Raw genomic sequence first — 21,901 nt, 5'->3', positions numbered from 1 at the left:
TAACTGCTAACCTTTTTGAAGCTAATGGCCATCATATCATTTTTGAAAGGAGGAGCAGAAGGGCAAGAAGAAAAAGAACACCAAAAAGAAACTGTCGCCCAACAACACAAATAAAATCCCTCAGGAAAGCAGCTCTCCTGAACCCAAGCTGGAGTCCCACAGCAGTAGTTTAGCAGACCACGAGTATACAGCTGGTGCAAGCACGTTTGGGGTGGCCCAGGTCAACCGAGGTTCTCAACCAATGGCACCAGGAGTTTTCCTCACGCAACGGAGGCCCTCGTCGTCGTCACAGAATAATGCTGCCGCCAAAGGTAGTTTTCATCAGTTTATATTAGAAGTGGCAGATATTTTCATGAGCCGGCAGCATCATTTCCTTAATACATGCTTTGCTTTGTCATAATATGTGGTCTTGTATTGTTTTCAAACCAGTTCATGTAGCATTTGGTAAGTCGTGCTGGTATGCCTCAGTTCCCTACAGAAACCACAGGAAACCACACAACCAGTGTGTATCAAGGAAAACACACTGGTTGTATAGACGTAGAATGCCTGCTACTTTAGGAATGGTAGTTTTCAACTTTTAAGAAGCTAGCATACCAGTATACATGAAGGAGCGTCTCCACCCCAATCGTTCAGCCCAGACACTGAGGTCCAGTGCCAAGGGCCTTCTGGCAGTTCCCTCATTACAAGAAGCGAGGTTACAGGGAACCAGGCAGAGGGCCTTCTTGGTAGTGGCGCCCGCACTGTGGAACGCCCTCCCATCAGACATCAAGGAAATAAACAACTAGCTGACTTTTAGAAGACATCTGAAGGCAGCCCTGTTTAAGGAAGTTTTTAATGTTTTTAAAGTTTTATCGCATTTTTTAATATTTTGTTGGGAGCAGCCCAGAGTGGCTGGGGAAACCCAGCCAGATAGGCAGGGTATAAATAATAAATTATCATTATCATTATTATAATTGTTTGTCTTCTGCGGTGCGGTAAATGTTTGATACGTTTGCCCTTAGACCAGGAGCAGCAAACTGTGAATACTCTGCGGATCCCTAAGCGTGCTAATGCCTTTTGGCAACAGTTGCTGTGATGTTCGGGCAGAAGAAAGCTTTTGAAGCTCCCAAACGATCGACCAGGAGGGAGAGAACATGCCAGTCGGGCATGTGTCTCTGCCAGTTTGTTGTATGTTGCCATCCCAGCAGCAATCCCCTTCCCCTGTGCAGGAAAACAAGAGCCAAAGGAGAGAAAGAGAAAGGGGAAAGAGAAAGGCAAACAGCATAATGTCTAACTTGACCTTCAGTTTGTGGGTTGCAACTTGTGGGTTGCTTTTTCCTTTTTCTGTTCAGATTAGTTTTTTAGCCTTGATGAAAAGATATTTGATATCAATTTTTGTGTTCTTTTGCAGATTTCAACAAAATCTATTTAAAAAACAACAAAAAACACCCCAAAATTTAAACTCACCATAAGTCAACTAGATGGCCTTAGTCAGGCCGCCATTTTCCTAAATGTTTTATTTGCTTCTAGAATGTAGGGATGCAGCCAAATCCTTTCCAAACCAATCTTCGTTTGCATTTGCTTCGTCTTTCTCCGTCATAAAACTTTCTTTGTAGACAGAGGTTTTGTGGCTTAATGTGTCCCCTTTTCTCATACTTGCAGGGAAACGTACGAAAAAAGGCATGGCCACAGCTAAGCAAAGGCTTGGGAAGATTTTGAAAATTCATCGGAACGGGAAACTTCTCCTCTAAAACTTAGCCCCAGCTGGGACTCTTATCAAAGTTCAGAATGTCCTGAGCTGACACTAACTCTTCTTCAACTCTTGAAGGACCTTCATTCGTATTGTGCAACACCCGAGGGACAATACCAGTTAACTTTTTGCCACCACTTTAATAAATTCTTTTTAACTTTCAGCAGTTAAACGTGTACAGAATACTGCTATAAATATTTTTTAATATAGATGTCCTTTCTCAAATTGCTGAGAGTGACTAGTTCGCAAAAAGTTAATACTCCAAGAAACTGAGGATCATTCCAGTTTTAGGAAAGTATCCCTTTAACTTGTTTATAAGTGAAGAAAAAGTGGTTGTTTTTAACAGTATGCACATTAATTTCAGTTATGTTTCATTTATCCAGCTGCACCAATTTTAGAGAGGTATCTGGTTAAGTGGCAGGAGATTAGAGTTTTGGTAAATTCCACCTTTGCTCAAATTAACTTACAGAGAGGGGGAAGAAATTTTTGCCATTACTGTGTGTGATATAATACATGCAAGACATAATATGCATAATGGAATACTTAGTTTTCTTTACCTGGCTCATGATAAGTATGTTTTGGTCAACGGAAGAACTAAAATTGCACTTCAGCACTACTAAGAACTTTCCCTATAACCGGGTATAGGACAAAAATGGATGAATTAATTTATTTTATGTGCAATGCTAGGTGACTGCCGGAACAATCCGGATCACAGGCCTGATCCAATTGGGTTAATGATTAGGGTGTGTAGACGCAAAATGGGTTAATGCAGTTCTTTGAAAATCAGTGATTGTTATTCCATTAATTTCAGTTGGTGCTGGATTACAGTCCTTCTCATTGATAGTTTTCCATCCCTCCCACCATTTTCTTATCTGTAAGTTTTATTTTTTTTAGCACCTCTTAGCATACTGTCTGTCCTTATTGTCTATGCTTTCACCACCACAAGGCAATGTGTGATAGGAGTAGCCTTGTAAGACAAAGCAAAACACCCCACTAATAACAAAAACAAATGTGTACAGCTGGGAGATTGTTACAAAATGATGGAATTGGCTCCTTAGCAATAAGACCTGAAAAGAACGGTTGTGTCTGGAGATTTCTTTTTACTCACCGCTGTTCTTGCTAAGGCTTGTTTACATGATCCTAGAAACAGAGGGGTTGCAGTTTTGTTTCTTTCAAGATATTGCTAGGTCAGGGTTTCTGTTTGGAAATTATGGCCGTTGTTTACCAGAGCAGAGAATTCCATGTTCAGGGCTGACTCTCCACTTAACCTTGTGACAAAGGTGCCACTTCTGTGTGTCTAGGCCCCCGTCTCGAGGTGCTGATTCTTGAAATTGAGCACCATGAGGGAAGAACAGGTGTCATGGCTCCTTCTGAATCCCAAAGACAGATGCTGCCCACGGCATGTGAAATAGTCTCCTTATCTCCCCATTTCCATGGCTACTGGTGTGGCGGTGCAGGACTTGACCAAGGAGAAATGGCAAGTGTGACACAAAGTTAACACAATATGTCCTCCTTACATTGTAAGTCTGTGCGTGTCAGCTCTGAAGTAAGTCCCTTTGAGTTCAACGTGCTTACTCTTAAGTGGATATCTGAATCACCTTTAGTCAAGTATGTCCTCACCAGTGCTATGTTCTAGAAAAAGAGGTGGCTCCCTCGTTCTCTTAGAATGGCAATGGAACCCACCTGAGAGGTGCCAGAACTTAGTTCTGGCTTCAAAAAAGCCCTGCTGCTCAATAATTTCCTTGAGTCATCCCTTGGACACTTGCTATTTTGACGTGAATTCTGAACCCCATCCAACAGTTCACACGTTACTTTCACAGCGACACTGGTTTTTTAATGCAATCAATTAATATGAGATGAAAAAAATGACAGCCCCCCACCAATTAACCAGGGTTTCTTTCTTTCAGTTTACAGTAGCCTTGAGTAAACCCCTGGATCATGTAAACAAAGGAGGCACATCATTGAGCTAAGCTGTTTTCTTGGGATAACTAAGAATGTCAGCAAACAGGGCACTTTCTTCTGGCTCCATGACTCAACCCCATCCCATCTTCCTGCTCTGGGGAAAGCAGCTGGCGGGTGTGTGGGTGTGTGAGGAAACAGTTCCAGAGGCAAAGTGCTAAGAAAATGTAACATCTGTATCAACACTTTGAGGGTTTGTGGGTTGTTGTTTATTAATGCTTGCAAACCCACTAAGACATGATGGCTCCATGGTTTGAGCTCGCCTTGACCCCAAGGCAGGCCGTGAGGTGCAAACCCATGTCAGCGATGTACATAAGGCTTCTGACAGTCATATCAAAGCACTTCCTATGAGATACACTTGTCTGGAGGAATGACGGCTGTGGGCACACACAGATGTCTGATAAGACGAAAGCCAAGCTTATTGACAGTTTAACTGGATACTTGTCGTCTTTTAACTCTCTTAGTGTTTAGTGTAGAGTGCATTATTTTACATTAAACTTGCTTGTCTGCATTTAAACACTTAAAGAGTTAAATTTGTTTCTCAGGCAATCCCAGGTTTTCATTTATAGATCTGTTTCCTAAAGCATATTTTTTCATAGAATGTAGCCTGTAAATAGCTTTTTAAATACCTTCTTTTTTATAAGAGCAAAGTATCTTTAGACCTTTCTTTCTATAGAATACTTCATTAACCTTTATACAAGTTTTTTGCCGAGTATTATCAACTGTTGTATTTTAGGTTCTTGACTCTAAGAGAGGAATTTTGGGTTTTTGGTCCTTGTTTTTGTTTTGTTTTCCTTTTGATGATGATTATTATTATATTAATTATTTCGGCATTGCCTGAAAAACAAGTAAAACTTTGTGCAGCCTTATACAGAATCGAATAATAGTACAAAAAAATTGATCTATTTAAGACACATTATGAAGAAGAATCTTCAACTTTATAATACCAGCTCCTTGTTTCAATTCTTGTATTATGAGGGGATACAATTATTTTATTAGCACCTTGTGAAGTGTTTCTGTGTTTTGTGATGATGTAATTTATTAATGTTTGTAGCTTTTTATATTTGTACATTTATTATGAGCTTTGTTTATATACACATTACCTGGATGTGATGTCCATGAGGAAAAAAAAAACAGCTACAGAAAACAACTGAGGCCTTATTAACTAACCTTTCTACAGCCACGATGGGGAAACTGGGTTTGGATCCTCGGAGTCAAAAATGTTAGTTGAATAGGGCCCCAGGGTTAAGCCGAGCAAGTTTTTTTAAGCTTCCCTAGTATACTGTTCTTGTCAAGCATTTATATAATATAACACAAACATCATGCTGTTTTTTATTATTATTATTGTTATTATTATGATTATTATTATGATTATTATTTTCGCAACATGTACATTTCTAACAAAGTTTATTGTGGCTATCTATTACAGTGTTTTATTTACCGATTCATATCAAATGCTCTTGTATCAAGTCCATGAAATCTAAGTAAACTTAGATCAAAATTTTAAAAGTAAAATATTTCAGGTTTTGTATAGAACTGGTGTTGGTTTGGTTCTTGAGAAACTTGATTCAGGCCGTGGGTCTACAAGGTCCTGCATCGCAGGGGGTTGAACCACATGACCTCTTTGGGTCCCTCCCAACTCTACAATTCTGTGTCTCTTAAGTCATCGAAGGGCAACGCGCTGCTCTGGGTTGCAGGTAACACTTGTTCACTGCCAGGGCAAGAGTTTCAGTGCGGAAGCTATTTGAATAGGAGCAGATTGATGTAGAAGCAACTACAGGCAGGATGAGATCCCAATGACTGATCACAGGGCACATAATGAATACCATCCTGCTGTGTTTGCAGGTGCACCTTGCAGAAAGCAGACATTCGTGCACCAGAAGAATGGGCTCCTCCAGATCACCGAAACTCTTTTAGGCTCTGAGGTATATGAGTGTAAAGTAACCCCAATAGCTATGTTCCACCTCTACTGCTGGAAGTGGTTTGCCTTGAGTACAAGTGGCCGGGAATCACAAGCGGCAGGGCCGGATTTAAGTTTGATGGGGCCCTAAGCTACTGAAGGTACATAGTCTTAAATACTGTCAGCTTAGTCATTGTTTATTTACAAGCTGTAGTGCAAGAGGCAAAGAGGTAAAACTCAGCTCTCCTGCAGGAGGCTTGACTGACATCTCAGGAACTGGTAATTTCTCTATTCTACCGAAGGTAATGGGACCCTTTATATGTCCCGCTGTCCTCTGTCAACAACAAAATGTTGCTGTATTTTGTATTGAATATGAGAAGAGAAGACTCCCTGGAAAACACCCTGATGTTGGGAAAGATTGAAGGCACAAGGAGACGGGGATGACAGAGGACAAGATGGTTGGACAGTGTTCTTGAAGCTACCAGCATGAGTTTGACCAAACTGCTGGAGGCAGTGGAAGACAGGAGGGCCTGGCATGCTCTGGCCCATGGGGTCACAAAGAGTCGGACACAACTAAACAACAACAACAAAATATACTATATGGTAATTTATGGACCTAATAGGCATCTAAGCCATTTGCACACGCAGAATGTAGGCACCCTATATATAGAAATGAGTAAACCAGTGATATTTTAGGGAGCAGGTTAGCAGGCGGGGCCCATTACTTACATCATAGGAGCCTACACAACACAAAACACTGTTGCAATGTTTTATTTGCTTTTTATCTTATATTTTGGAAATATACATCCAGTGGTTTTTTCCTTTAAATTTTTTTGGGGCCCCCAAGAGAGTGGGGCCCTAAGCTATAGCTTGTTTAGCTTATACATAAATCCGGCACTGACAAGCAGTGAAGTGCTGTTGTACTTTATATCGGATTTTTTTTTTATAATGCATACATCTTTTAAAATGCAATTTCCCCTAAAATGCATATTTTTGCAAGCACTTTCCCTTTTAATTTATTTACTAATATATGCATTTATGTATACTTTGTTTATTCACTGCATTTACAGGCACCACCACCCCACTTACACGAGGTTCTGGGGCCCCCATGTGCATAAGCACCTTCTAAACACCCTGGGACTTGTTAAAGAGTAAAAGAGTATTGGGAAATGATCCATAATGAATTGAAAAAAATGTTTAGAAGTACTTTCCCCAGTACTATCCCCTTTCTGTTGGGGATAATTCAGACTGAAATTCCCAGGTGTCAAAAAAGGTTATTTATGTATGCTACTACTGTGACCCGTATTTTGTTAGCCCAAAAATGGAAAACGAGCAATGTCCCAACCAAAGAAGAATGGCAACTTAAGTTGATAGAATATGCACAACCTGCAGACTTAACATATAGAATAGGAGAACAAGAACAACATATGTTTAAAGAAGATTAGAAAAGGTTTATTGAATATATGGGAAATAATTGTACAGCTGAAAATGCTGGCAGCATTAAGATGAATTCAACAGTGTAAATAAGTTTTGATGGATGCAGTAATGGAATACTGAATGGTATAGTTTTTGTAAAACATGCAGGGATTTATGATATGTAAAATGAACCATGGAAAGAGAAGAAGGGAAGTCACTGATCTCTTAAGGATGTAAAATGAGTATTTTAATTTGTAAAACAGAAAATTTAATTAAAAGAAAAGAAAAGCACCCTTTAAGCGCCCTCTCTGCCTCTACCCAATCCAGACCAAAAATACTGTATCCAAAGACATCCACGACTAGAGTTGAAGTTCTGAGGCTAGGTAGAGGCTGGAGGATGTGTGGAAAAGCGTGCATCTGCTGTTAGGTGGGGAGAGCCTAAACAAAGCCCTGCTGCACCTCCGATCTCTTGGGGGCTTCCTCTGCCCTCACTGACATCCCCTTTGGGCTCTGGGGTCTTCTTGTGAGTTATGAGGACTCTCCAGCTCTGTCCCACCATTTCCAGGTTGGGATCAAATTATTTATTTCCTGGCACCAGGCATATATGGGGTTGCACATAAGTGTGTGGGGGGGGGATGCCTTTCTGCCAAGGTAGTTCACATTTTTAATTTTGCTTTTCCCTAGCATATAGAGCAGTGGCAGACCTGAGTGACAACTTTCTCACTCCTGTCCGCTGCAGAGACTTACATTCATTAAAGTAAATGTAGAAGCCCTTGATTGATTGATTGATTGATTGATTACAGTGGTACCTTGGTTCTCAAACTTAATCCATTCTGGAAGTCCATTCCAAAACCATTCCAAAACCAAGGCATGCTTTCCCATAGAAAGTAATGCAAAACAGAATAATCCAGACTTTTAAAAAGAACCCCTAAAACAGCCATTTCACATGAATTTTACCATCTAATGAGACCATTGATCCATAAAATGAAAGCAATAAACAATGTACTGCAGTCACACAATCAATCAATCAATCAGTACCTGAACTGGGTTCCACACAGTCACAAAAACAAAACAAAAAAGAGCTGCAAAAACAAAAACGCAAAATAAACAGTAAAGCCAGTCAGACCTCAGCGTAACATCCAAAATGGAAGTGTGGCACTCAAAATGGAGCACGTTTAGCTTCTGAAAAAAGTTCGCAAACCGGATGTGACGTTAACGTATGAGAGTGCTGGAGGTGAAATAGTTATACAAGTTACCCAATCAGAACCAAAGGGGGGTGGAGTCAGAGGAACTATAAAACCAGCTCTGGGAGGGGTGAAGGGAGAATTTGTTGGGAGTGGAGTGGTTGGTTGGTTGGTTGGAGTGGGAGTGAATTGGGATAGAGTCTGTGGGTAGGTTGAGTTAGTGTAGCGAAAGTAAGTTGAGTCAGGAACAGTTAGGAGCTAGGAAGACAAGTAAATATCTGAGAGGTGGTTTAGTGAGTGAGAGCAGGTAGCGGAAGTTATAGGTCTGGATAGGCACCCTATGATTGTAATGGACCGATACCATTTATGAAACCACACGCTTGTTAAGCTGCAATAATCAAACATAAGTTTATGTTCCAATTTAAACCTGACTGGACTCAGTATTGTACCAGGTAGGGCCTGGGTGGTGGCAGAGAGAAATCAAGTGGTGGCACAGGGATCAATAGACGGTGAAACGTCCGGGGACCCTGTGTGATCGCCACACTGGAGCACTTCCTTCTGAGTTTGTAGTGTTTGGGTTCCAAGTTGTTTGAGTACCAAGGCGTTTGAGAACCAAGGTATCACTGTATTTAATTTCTACAGCACTTCATTTATTAAGTGGTGTACAGAAAACTGAAGCAAGAACAGACAACTTAAACAAAATATTACAACAAGGCGAGAAGAGTTTCTGCAAACAATGGACATCAAAGGCCCAAAGGAGATGTTACTTCCTCAGGTTGTCCACAGCTGTGTCCCATTCAGCTGTGCTCTCCACACCCACTTCCAGGTTCAGCATGGTTTTAAAAGAGAAACAGGGTGGTTGGCATTCGTCTGCCTCGGGAGACAATGGAAAAGGGCATCTGGAGGGGTGAAGTCAAACCGTTGGAGAGTTACATGTATGCAAACTGAAGTCGTAGCTGAGAAGGGTTGTGAAAGTGTCAGCATTTGGGAAGTGATCATGTAGCTCAGGGATCACGAACCTTTTTAGGCCAATGATAACATTTGGATTTTTGAATGAGTGACATGGGGGGCTACCCTCTCTGCCCATAGAGAGGCAAAAAAATGCAAAGTGTGTGCACAAACAATTCTCTTTTCCAAGACATGAAAGACCAACTTTTGTTGTGTACCCTAGTACTATAATAATAAGGCTGCAGTCCTATGCAAGCTTACCTTAGAGTAAGATCTACAGATCATAATGGAAGGAACTGCTAAGTAAACTTGCACAGACTTGGGCTGCATGTCTAACGATCCACCTGCCAATCTGTTCTTGCTCTTTTGAAAGCAGCCAATGGCGAAGTGTGGCTTTCTCAAATGAAAAGTCCTCTTCAGGAAATATAATCCAACTGTATGTAATGATTTACTTCCCTGGCTCTTAACTTGTTCCAGAATTTTGTGATCGACGAAGTGGATGAAAATAGCTATCAGGGAACAGCAAAGTCTATCAAACATATGGTGGAATTTGTACATAGATATAATTCCTTAGTTCTTTCAGATTCAGAATTAATAGTTCTATCTATTATTTAGCTAACCAAACACAGTGGACATTTTTTAAAAATGCAAATTGTGAAAACCACAAGTGTAACTGTCCACAAGATGGAGCTGTTCTTCTGCACTAGAGACTCCATCCAACTGTATGAGGTCTTTTCACCAATCTAAACACACAACAGTGTACATTCAAAAATAGAGCTCTGGCAGCTTTATTATTCCAAATGAGCTGTGACAGTAAAGGAGAAAAACTCCTCTCACATTCAGCAACAAGACTGGTGTATATATATATATTTTAAAGGTAAATATTATAGCAGATGTCTAATTGCAATGCATGACCAGGGTCAAGGATTATGTGTCGATCTTTTTTTTTGTTAAGGCTGTTGGGAATTGTAGCTCTGTTAGAGGTAAGCTGTAGTTCTTTATAGTGCTTTACACGGTGTGTATGCAGCCTTACTGACAAGTGTGTGTACTATTTCAATAATTCACCTACCTGCAATCTGATGATGTTTTGTATGAGCATTAAAATCTGTTCTTAAAAGACATAGGAGACTGCAGCTAGCTGGTTTCTGGAATACAGAGGAAAACGGAGTTGATGTCTCCTTTATTTTACTTTGATTGCTCTTGACTGCTCTGGCCCAGAAGCAAAACTGTGATGAGCAAGGCAGTTTCTGTGGAAGTTTCCAACCTGACTGAAAACTGGATGGATGAGAAATTTGATGAGATTCCCAGTACCCCTGTAGAAGAGCTTCACATCAGGGATTAATTTTGGGAGCGTCTCTGAATTAACCTTATGAGCATTTCCCAATCACTAATCACAAGTGAAGAGAATCTTCTCAATTGGTTGAATGATGGATGGATCGGCAGTTTTGGCTTAGGTTTCATATATTCCAAACGCAGTTCCACTTAGAAAATAGCTTTAACATAGCACTCAAAAGAAGCATAAAATACCTCAATGGTGCAAAAACTGAACCTGTTACTGGACTAGATCCAGAACTCCTTTTGCTCAAATGGATTTAAACATCTGAAATGTCTTGCTTCAATTAGTTGGTTATACGAGCATAAATGCAATTCTCAGAGACAACTTACATTACTGGACTACACTCCTGTACTCATTTGCCTGGGAGTAAGCTCCATTGAACATAGTATGGCTTACTTCTGAGTAGACATGGATAGAAGTGGTCTGTTAGAAACCTTGGCCCTGTATCATCAACCTCTGCTGGAGATCCTGGCAATATAATGTGAGACATTTTATAAAAAGCTCTAAAAGTATATTAGTCAGTTCATTCACTGCCTCATCTTCCGATGTAATATACCGTAAGTGCCATTATCTCTCAGCCATGTTCTTCTGCATTCTCCATAGGAAGTGTCCATTCACTCCATAGAAAGTGAATGGACACACATCTGACCTCTGAAACGGCTCTGAGCATACTCCAATTTCCCATAACACTCTGCCGCTGATTTTAGGATGGCCGTGCTCGAACAAAGGAATTTCAAAGGCAGCCTGCAGGGTGAAGCTGTCAAATTATAATTCATCAAGATGTTCAGTTCTATTAACTTGGGTCTTAATAAGGACAATGGGTTGTAAGCAGCAAAGCTTTATTCAGAAGAGACCCACTGAAATTAACAAACTTAAGTTAATTTTAATGGGTCTACTCTGTGCATGACTAACACTGGGTGCAATCCATAGGTTTCTTTTCTTACTAAAAATGTTAATCAACTCAACATCTGGCAAGATGGTTGTTCTACCACGTTATCACTGCCAATGTTAAGGGTCACTTAGAATTTTTTGCCTATGTTCTTGCTCTAACTAAATTGTCACTATAAAAACACAAGGACTCCTTCTAGGCCCTTGACCTCTGCACTGTTTGTAGGTAGCCGCTATCCCTGCCAAGATAATCAGCAACAAAGGCCTGGTGCTAATGTGCTTGTCTGTCCTCATTTCCTTAGCTGGCAGTTTCAAGTCAGAAGGGGCTGACCGACACTGTAAAATATAGGCCTCAAATGGTGGAGTGCCAAAGTTGTGAAAAAGTTGACTGATGTAGTGGTCTATGTCAACTATGGTTTATCTCTTTCCATACCACTTGACACCTGAGGACTATGGCCTCTATGACAACAAGCCTAAGAAGCATGTGCAGGAGACATTCTGCTCACCAGGAGGCAAAAAAGTCCAGTCCATGTAGACAGCAGATCTTAGGTTACGTTCAAGACAGGAGATTGAATCCAACTAAGTCATTGCGTTGGTGGAATGACTTCCACTCACTCTATGGAGTATCATCTCCCTCTCCTCCCTCTGTATACCCTTGATCCCGCCACTAAAAACAAAAAACTCCGCTTTTGAGGGATGGGGAAAAGCTCAAAGCAGGGGGAATCTGCAGAGAGATGAGCAGAGTAGAAGGGTAAATTCATTGCCTGAGCAGGTGTTTCACTCATGCAATGACTTCATTGGATACAACCCACAGACTTGAATATTCCATCTTTTGTTCGCTCCTTGAATTCATCTAGAGTGCCCTCTTAAGCATTGCCGAAACGGACTAAGCGCAGCATCGGAAAGGAAGACGAGAGAGGGCACAGATTTGTGCAGAATTTGCATGTGCTAATATAGGTGCAAATGCAAATTGAAAAATAATCGCTATAAACAAAAACACAGTGCATCTTGCCGAACTGGGAAAGACTGTGACCAGATGAGACTTGTGTGTCTGCTCAATCTGCTGCCCAGGTGCTAACTGTTGACTTCAAGGCCGCCCCCCGCCCCTGTTTTCCTATCTCATCTTGGCCCAGGACTTCAGACAGAAGACTTCTTCACATAGAGTATTGTTCCCTACAAAGGAGCACCACTGGCCACTCTACAAGCATCATGCACTGAAAATGCATTTGATGCATTCAAATAGGTGCACATACAACAGCACAAGTACCCATGTACAACTGGGCCTAAACTGGACATTCATGCTTGTCCCCTGATAGGAGCGATTTCTGTTATAGCAGATATGTGCTTTAATGTTCAGCAGTAGGATTGGATGCGAGCAACCCGGTATGTGTTCCTATTTGCATCCACATGGTGCCCCATCCAGCTACAGGTGGATGGAAGCCTCTGCTTCCATATTCATAGGCCCATGAGTTAGATCCGAGTTCAGACATTCATTTTTCTTGACTCGGAAGCATTTGGAGGTTGGGGAAAGGGGAAAATAAAATGATATAATGGGGGATCTAAATGGAAGAGGCCACACATTTCTTCTCACCTGACCTTCATTATTTCCTACAATATTGGGGGAGGGGCATATAATTCCCATCTTCCACCACCACAGTTCATATGAAGGAACAACTGCATTCAAATGCTCAACAATAAAAAAGTATCTATGGAACCTTTAGTGCTGCAGTCAGACTATTCAGAGAGAGAGAGAGAGAGTATTGTAGGGTGCATTCAGACACTGGGGATCTTGCATTAGTTTTCCTGATTACAATGACAGCACTTCTGTCCCTTTTGCTAATACAGTGGTACCTCGGGTTAAGTACTTAATTCGTTCCGGAGGTCCGTTCTTAACCTGAAACTGTTCTTAACCTGAAGCACCACTTTAGCTAAAGGGGCCTCCTGCTGCTGCCACGCCGCCGCACGATTTCTGTTCTCATCCTGAAGCAAAGTTCTTAACCTAAAACACTATTTCTGGGTTAGCGGAGTCTGTAACCTGAAGCGTATGTAATCCGAGGTACCACTGTATTCCTTTCACACTGCAGTACTTGTTGCATGATGGAACTGTGGCTTTTTAACCGATACACCAGAATGTTGTTCTATATTTCATCCACACAGCAACAAATGTCATTGTACAATGCCACTACTCCCCCACCTTTTCCACACATGTGTGTTTCTGTTCCCTCATGATTTCCCCCCATCAGAACAGCAGGAAAGAGATGTATGCCGATATACCACCTCAAATTCCATTACTTTAGTCCCATGATTTTCCAGGTTAAGGTGGATGCATGAGGTGTTTTTTTTCTGGAATCAAATAACACAGAAATGAGCCCTAAACATGTCTTATATGCCACTCCTTTGCCAGAAGTGGTTTCTGCGTCACAAGGAAGCTCAAATATAATGTAGAAATTAAATTAGGGGAACATCAGAGAAATGGAATAAACTGCCATTTGAATGCAGCCTTATCTAATCTAGAGAGAGAGAGAGAGAGAGAGAGAGAGAGAGAGAGAGAGAGAGAGAGAGAGAGAAGTCTGTCTTTTTTTCTACAGATTCAGTCCAATTATGATAAACCATCTCCCTTTAAATAGAAGGTATTTTCTTGCCTTTTTAAATACTTCACTCATATTTCTCTCTGTAACAGCTTAGCATGTGGGGAGAAAAGGCAGGGACGGTATCCTTTGCTCAAGAGAATGGTAACAGGACACCACACAGTGCCTTTTCACCTCTAGGTCACCAATTTGATTCCAAATCGGCACAGCAGTGAATGAAAGCTGTTACCATCTGCTGTCTTAACTGGCGGTAGCTGATGTGGAATAGATTGCCAGTTGGCACATCTTGAGTTTGAGGAGGAATTCTCAAAACCTGGGTGGTGCGGCAGGCTGGTGAGATTCACAGACAGACCAAGGAGGCCCAGGGTTTCCCAGGACACCAGATGTGCGCAGGGCAAGCTAGACCCAATGAGAATGAAGGATTGTGGGGTATGGTCCCTTGGCGCAACTTGGGCAGGATGGTAGTGTTTGAGGGCTGCCTGTCAGCGTGTCAGGCGTGAAGCTGTGCACCACTGATGTGCCATATTGTTCATTCAGCGAGGCCTTTCCTTTCTCTTGTAGCATGATTAAAGCAAATAAACCAAAGCTCCTGATTATGTGTATATATCAAACATGGTAAAATAAGAAATACAGATGTAAACAAAACAAAACAAAACAAAAATACCCTTTAAATAGCCCTGTGTATATTAAAAGGATCCTGTCCATTTGTCAGATGGTTAGTTGTATGGCATCTATTCCTCAGGGTCTTGTCTTTTTCGGTCTGCATTCGATTGGTTCCCTGGGTTTAATAAAGCTCATATAGCAGCCATTGTATCGTCAGAGCTGAAAGACTAAAATCAGTATGCAATTTGCCTCCCAAGGTTTTGAGCCTGCTTTATTGTAACTGACAGGTCAGCCAGCACTTTGAGGTACGAAACCCACACATGTTTGGCACACGTTTTCCTGCAGGAGGTTCCTGCAAGTGATGACAGACAGTACTAAATAGCTTCAGACCCAAATACGTTGCATTTCCTCCACTGGAGCCTCACCCAAAAGCTGCTGCATTGGGCAATTTACAATCGCCTCAGGACAGTCTCATCATTTACCTCACCCAGTCTGGGTGGCAAATGCCCACCTACAGTTAAGAAACAAAACAAAAGCAAGTCATTTAGCTTTCTGTGGTCACAAAGTGCTGCAGAAAAGCAGGGACTGTGCCAGACCCAGTAAGCAGGTCCCTTGTTTTCATCTTTTGTAGTCCGGTGAAAGACTTGTATCCAACTGGACAGAAGTCTCTTTACCCAGCAGAGCTGAGAGAGGTTATCTTCAGGTTATCTTCAGACAGTTTCCCACCCTGCTTTAGCATATACAGTGGTACCTTGGTTTAAGAACTTAATCCGTTCCGGAAGTCCGTTCTTAAACCAAAACCATTCTTAAACAGAGGCGCACCTTCCCTCACGAGGCCTCCTGCCACCGGTGGCCTTCCACCGTTCGTATTCCATTCCTAGACTGAGGTAAAGTTCGCAAACCGGGACACTACTTCCAGTTTTGTGGAGTTCGTAAACCGAATAGTTCGTAAACAGGGCTGTTCTTAAACCGAGGTACCACTGTATCTAATCTCTTCAAGACTAACCATAATAATTAACCCCCTTCTCCCTTTGTGTTACCATGTTTAAATGGTTAGAATTGTTTTAAAAGCTAGTGCCTGTCAAAATTTAAGATTGAAAATATGTGTTTTCTACATTTAGCAACATTTGGCCTGCAGTCCTGTACATACTTGTACCTTGAAAACAGTACACTTTAAGATACGATACAGAGCACTACTGTATCTAGTACTTATATACACAGAAATATACTGTGTTACTCTATACAGAATAAGTTCAGTTAAACTCAGTGGAGCTTTCTTCTAAGCATCCATGTATAGAATTGCACTGCCAATCTTACTAATGGATAAAGAGTTTTTAAAAACCGTATCTCTTCCGTCTCATTATCCTTGTACAATGATGGATATATAGGAAAGGACCAATAGAATGGTCAACATTAATTACAAGATAGATACTGTTTCCTGGGGGGCCCTAACTGGTTAAAAGTCAAAACTGATAAACTTGAAAAGTCTCTTTCAAAGGCTGTCCTTATCTTTTGTTGTCTGTAGCTTCAAACCATGTTTTCAACACCAGCATTACAAATGTCCATTACATGTGTTTCATCCGGTGATTACATGGTGACATCTTTGGTTAAAGTGGGTTGCCCTGCTCTGTCTGTTTTAGAGCTGATGGGTGCTTATACAACTCTGTCATCAAAAGCTTTTCCGTCTTTCCAGAATAAATATGCCTCGCTAAAAGAAGACATGGCAGCAGAATCCCTTTTTGGTGACAAATCATTTGGTGCATTCATAACAACGAACTTGTTCTTAATTATTTAACAAAATTCAGTTTTTTAGTACAGCAAATAATTGATGGAACCATTAAACTTATTCTCACAAATTGATGTACCTTGGCTGGTTTTGTTTGCTAATACGTAAAGTAAACCCCAAATCATAAAACTGAATTTGATTTACTTGCAGTAGTTGTTGTTACCACTCCTGCTGCTATTTTATTTTGATGATACCTTTGATACATTCAGTATGACACATTTCCCCATATTCATGATCACTGGAGATCTCAGATATATGTACTCAGTGGGTCTCACACCCTGATCTAACTGCATCTGATTTGGATAAAGAGCATCCTGGCCTTTTCCAGTAATATGATTTACCCAAATATAAACAGTTCCACAAGTCCAAGAAATAGTAATACCTTTGCCAGGTCTACATTGAATAGTTTCATTTCCCTAACCCCAAACCATTTTCCTTTCAGTTCATGCCTTTGAACAGCAGGAGGCAGTGTGAAATTCGACTTGGATGTCAATTCTGAGTAGAATGTGTGGGAAATGGGGAGCTTTTAAAAAACAGATTTGAAAGTTCAGGTTCAAATGGTTCAGGTTCTGTTCCGTTAATGGAACTTAATGCCAGGTTTCGGACTGCAAGCTAGGGTAATTAAGTAAATTTAAAATACCTAATTTTAGGGAGTTTAGGTGGCTGTTCTAAACAGCCCATCTGAAGCTGTATGATCCAGGCTGTATGATCCATTTATCATTTCAATTAGAAGTAGGCTTAAGGTACTCATTACTGATGAAAGTGTGGACTTCACATCAGTAATTCAATTTCTTGCTGAGTTCATTGGGTGGCCTTGGGCAGACATTTCTCTCAGCTTAACCCATCAGCAGTCTAACCGATGCCTTGAGCTCTATTAAGGAAGGGCAGGATACATTAACCATAAGAAATGAACAAAAAATGAGCTATTAGGGAAATACATGTCTTTTGGGACAACTTTTGCGTATACTAACCAGGTGCAATCATCACATGAACCTCAACTATACTGCACCACCGACCATGTGAAGTAGTAAAAATCAATAGTTGGGATTTGTATACCCATCATTTTGACACCACTGGCATGTGGGACATGTCTTAGTGCCACTGAAATGATGCTGCAATTCTCAGAGATAGTGAATGTGGGGATAATCATATTATCCTTCTACCCATGTGTGAGGCTGTAAGATGCTTTTTCTCTAAACAGGCATCTTTATCATATGAACAACAAGCATGGGCCTATTCCATGTGATCCTCAGAACCAAGCCTTGCTAGATTAGGTTGAGAAATGGCAGCATGCCCAAGACCACCCACAAAACAAGGCTCAGGTCTCTCAATTCAGATTCAGCTCTCTGCTCACTACATCATGGGGCTGCATGATGTAGTGGGAAATTGAGCTCTACGGAGGCAGATCGATGGAAACACTGTGATGGGACGCATGCTCCTCTAATGAGTTCTTAAGACAGGAAGGGCAGTGAGTGTCAGATCAAGAGTCCACTGTCCAGCTTTCCAATAGAGCAATGCAAGGGCAGCTTATCAGCAGTTGGCAAACATGTCACCATAAATCTTATGAGGAGAAGCCTATTGAAGTGAACAGTTCCTGGCCTACAGCATAGCTATTTAGGTTCAGTACAAGTTTCTAGCAGGCATCCATCATTCTCTTGCGCAGCATTTGAACATGGGAAATTAGGAAACAGTTGGGACACGATTCCAGTAGAAAAAGAATCGGTTAGATCGCTTGGGCCCAGTCTGTTAGAGTTGTTCAGTGGAATCCCAGATCTGGACCTTTACTTTTGCCAGAATAAAACCCTGTTGCCTATCACAGCATTTTAAATACAATGCATTCAGACACATCATTTTATGTACATTAAACTTATAAATTTAACACAGTCCAGCTAAAGTTAAGTGTGGCAAGTCACACTGAAAGCAAGGAGACTGAGACGTGACTAAGCTGACCACCATTTTGGATGTCTTTAAAAGAGGATTGTACAAATTTATGGAGGATAAGGCTGTCCGTGGCTACCATCCACTGTCAGAAGCAGCATACCTCTGAACACCAGTTGTTGGAAACCTCAGGAGGGAGAGTCTTGGTTGTGGGTTTCCCATAGGTATCTGGTTGGCCACTGTGAGAACAGGATGCTGGACTAGGTGGGCCACTGACTTGACCCATAATGCCATAATTCAGATAGAGAAAGGCAAAAGGTTTTACATTGGACAATCCTAAATGTGTCTACTGAGAAGTAAGTCCTGTTGAATTGAGTAGGGCTCCTCCCCAGGTCAGTTGCATTGGGATTGCAGCCTAGGCCTCATGCAGCCCAATCATTCATCTATCTCTATCTCTATCTCTATCTGTCTCTTTACTCAGAAGTAAGCCCCGTTGAGTTGGGCTTACTCTCTGACAACTTTTTATAGGATCGTTGTACTATTCCAGCTTTGTTGTGAGAGGGAAGTACCTATAGGAACCTTGTTTTGGGGCTATCTCAGATTTTCTTCATTGTACGAGTTACCTTCTATGAGCTTCAGTAGCTAAGCTATAGAACTTGTGACTGCTTGCTCCCTAGGAATGGGGGAGACTTGATTTCATTCATATTTAAGGGTGAATCTATCAAATTCATGCTTTCCAAAACAATATAAACAAACAAACAAACAGCACATTAAAAAGCTTTATATTGGGGGGAATTGCTTGCAAAAATGTGTACGTTAGTCAAAACTGCATAAAGTGTTCTTATCAGGAAAAAGTCATACTCAAAAGATAACAAATTTTCATAAAGATTTCTAGGTTTTTTGGTTTAATTGCAAATTGCTGCCGAAATGTAGAGAACTGAATTTAAGAATTTGGGTGGGGGATGCAGCCAACTGATAGAATTGAAATGGGCAGATCCTTCCACCCTTACTTGCTGGGAGATGTTGGACATATTCCTCCCAGTTCACCAAACTTCTCCCAGTTCTAAGCAGTGACTGCTGACAAAGCACAGAAAGAACAAAATGGTGTTAACTGCTTTTGCAGAAAAGTCATCTCCATTCCACTTGTATATAAAGGTTCCAGTGGACTCGTTTGGTTACATTCCACTTCAGGGAAAGAACTTGGCCTTTACAGACTCAGGGAAATAATTATTCATTAATTATTTGCTAATATAGAAATTGCAGCATTGGGAGGGGGGGATAAGTGCACTTTGCGATTGACTTTTATGGTGACCAGCAACTGGAAACACTTCATAAATCTGCTGCTTTCTAAACAAAGGATGCCATTAGTGAGGAGGTAATTTCTGAAAGGATTATATGTGGTGGAGCTGTCAGTTGTGGCAGATAAATTATCACTAATAAAATTTTTGTTTCTACTGTTTCTCTGTTTAGACCAATGAGAGCCATTCCAAAAATGACACTTGGCACCCTCCCACATCAATCTCGCAGACATTGCATTCATCTTGGCAGTCCAGCCGAATTAGAGAAAGCATGCTTGTTATTTCAAACAATGGCATGTTGCCATTGCTTCATAAAAATGAGATTTCCATTAGCATCTGACATGGGTTTGGAATACCGAAATAGTAGGTTTCACAGCATTTCAGTAAACAGCTTAAACTTGTTCCCTGTACATTATCAGGCACTCTCTGCTTCTTTTTGACTCTTAAAAAGTATAATAATGATAATGAATTATAAGGTTTTCTGCTTTGCATATGCCGCAGATGTACAGCGAGGGCCAAATTGTAGGTCTGGGCTATTGCAAACGTGAAATCTGCCCTGACTGTACGGCATTCGCTAAACATCGGACTCATTTCTGACTAAGATACATACAGATACTAAAGACAAATTAAGCTCAGCTATAATTTCTTTTATGCTTTTGAGTGCTGTGCATCCAAACATGCCACGTTATAAAGAGAAACATTTGCGTCTTTTCTCCAAAGGAATTGAGGCATTTTCCTTTGCCAAGCTTTAGTGAAATATTGTTCAACTCTCTCATTTTAATGTGCTCATAGTACATATATGTATATGTTTGACTTTGAGCACAGAAGCAGCAGCTATCAGACAACTGTAGGTCACATGATGTACCACCATGAAAGTAATTTGCCGTCCACCGAAAATGAGAAGAAAAAAAAGAGGTCTGTTTCAAGTATACTTCTTCATGAATTGCTTGCTTCATACTGAAAAGTGCTTCTAACTTCCCCAAATACAGAGGTAGCGTTACAGGGTTTTGTTCCTTTTGAAATACATGGTTGCAGTCACGGGGCAGCTTATATCTGAAGGAGTGTCACCACCCCCATCATTCTGCCAAGACTCTGAGGTCCAGCTCCGAGGGCCTTCTGGTGGTTCCCTCACTGCAAGAAGTGAGGTTACAGGAAACCAGGCAGAGGGCCTTCTTGGTAGTGGCGCCCGCCGTGTGGAACACCCTCCCACCAGATGTCAAAGAGAACAACAACTACCAGACTTTTAGAAGACATCTGAAGGAAGCCCTGTTTAGGGAAGTTTTTAATGTTTGATGTTTTATCATGTTTTAATATTCTGTTGGGAGCCGCCCAGAGTGGCTGGGGTATGTATGTATGTATGTATGTATATATGTATGTGTCAGGGAACTGACATCGGAGCCAGAGGTGGAGGCAAGGCTCTCAAGCGATGCTGGAGAGGGGCCCAGCAGGGAGAGAGGGAGCTCATCGGCTGGGGAAGGAAATCAGCGTAACACCAGGGATAGAGGAGGGCAGATGGGAAAATCAGCGAGGGGGCTCCAAGACTCTTCGCTGGAGACCAGCGGGGAGAGCACGGATCCTCCGCTACCCACACCCACCCTGTGCAGAAGACTTCCGCGCAGGGAAAGTAGGCGTAGACTTGGCGTCAAATAACTTCTTTGCTGGAAGAAGTTCAAGAAACACCCACTGACGGATTCTGCTAGCGACTGAACAGCTACGAAGTGAAGGGCTGTCCAGCCAGAACAGGTTTAACCAGGCTACCTAGCCAGGAGTGGAAGTAACGTACGCACGAGCAAACCCTTATAACCATTACAGTATGTATAAATGAATAAATTACTATTACTACTACTACTTCATAACTTTTCCCTCTTCACATTATATTTGAATTTTCACAAGACATAAAAGACACTTCTGGAACTAAAGGGGAATGTACCATATTTATTGTATTTATTTGGAGCATTTGTACCCCACTCTTCAGCCAAAAAGGCTTCCAGAGCGGCTTATGTGAAATCAAAGGAAGACACTCCCTAACTGCAGGCTTATATTCAAGCAAACATACTTACAACAGACAAGAGAAAGAGGACAAGAAGGGAACAGGAAAATACAACTCAAATCTCAGGCACCAGTTACTAGACAGTTGTTCCTATATTGTCCAGCTGGCATAGTACAGAGGCAGCAGGTGCGTGATGAAACTGGGCCTCCAGCAAAGCAGATGTGATGAGTCCTGCTTCCTCTCTCCCAGTGAGGCAGCCTGATGAAATGGAGACCTGGCAGAGCTAGCCTGTCGCAGCAGAGTCAATGGAGTGCTTATTTAGTATTTATTTCTGTGTTATTTGCTTCCAGGAAAAAAAAAATGCAAATAATGAGCTTGCCCTATATTCTATGATTTTT

The 21,901-nt window shown here is 41.4% G+C and overlaps 1 protein-coding gene across 2 annotated transcripts in view; it reads left to right on the top strand.

Moving 5' to 3' along the window:
• The window catches only part of PHF2 (PHD finger protein 2), a 115,315-nt gene extending 110,091 nt beyond the window's left edge, over positions 1 to 5,224 (top strand). For both annotated transcript variants that reach the window (XM_081848839.1, XM_081848840.1), the window contains exons 21-22: positions 50 to 311; positions 1,642 to 5,224. In XM_081848839.1, the coding sequence (XP_081704965.1) occupies positions 50 to 311; positions 1,642 to 1,730 (351 nt within the window). In that variant the 3' untranslated portion in view covers positions 1,731 to 5,224. The remainder of the gene's footprint in view (positions 1 to 49; positions 312 to 1,641) is intronic.
• Positions 5,225 to 21,901: the final 16,677 nt, after the last annotated feature.

The sequence above is a fragment of the Podarcis erhardii genome, assembly GCF_964252035.2.
Source record: "Podarcis erhardii genome assembly, chromosome: 2".
Taxonomy (NCBI): Eukaryota; Metazoa; Chordata; class Lepidosauria; order Squamata; family Lacertidae; genus Podarcis; species Podarcis erhardii.
Note: the sequence above shows the minus strand (reverse complement) of the source record. Positions and strands in the feature narration are given on the sequence as shown.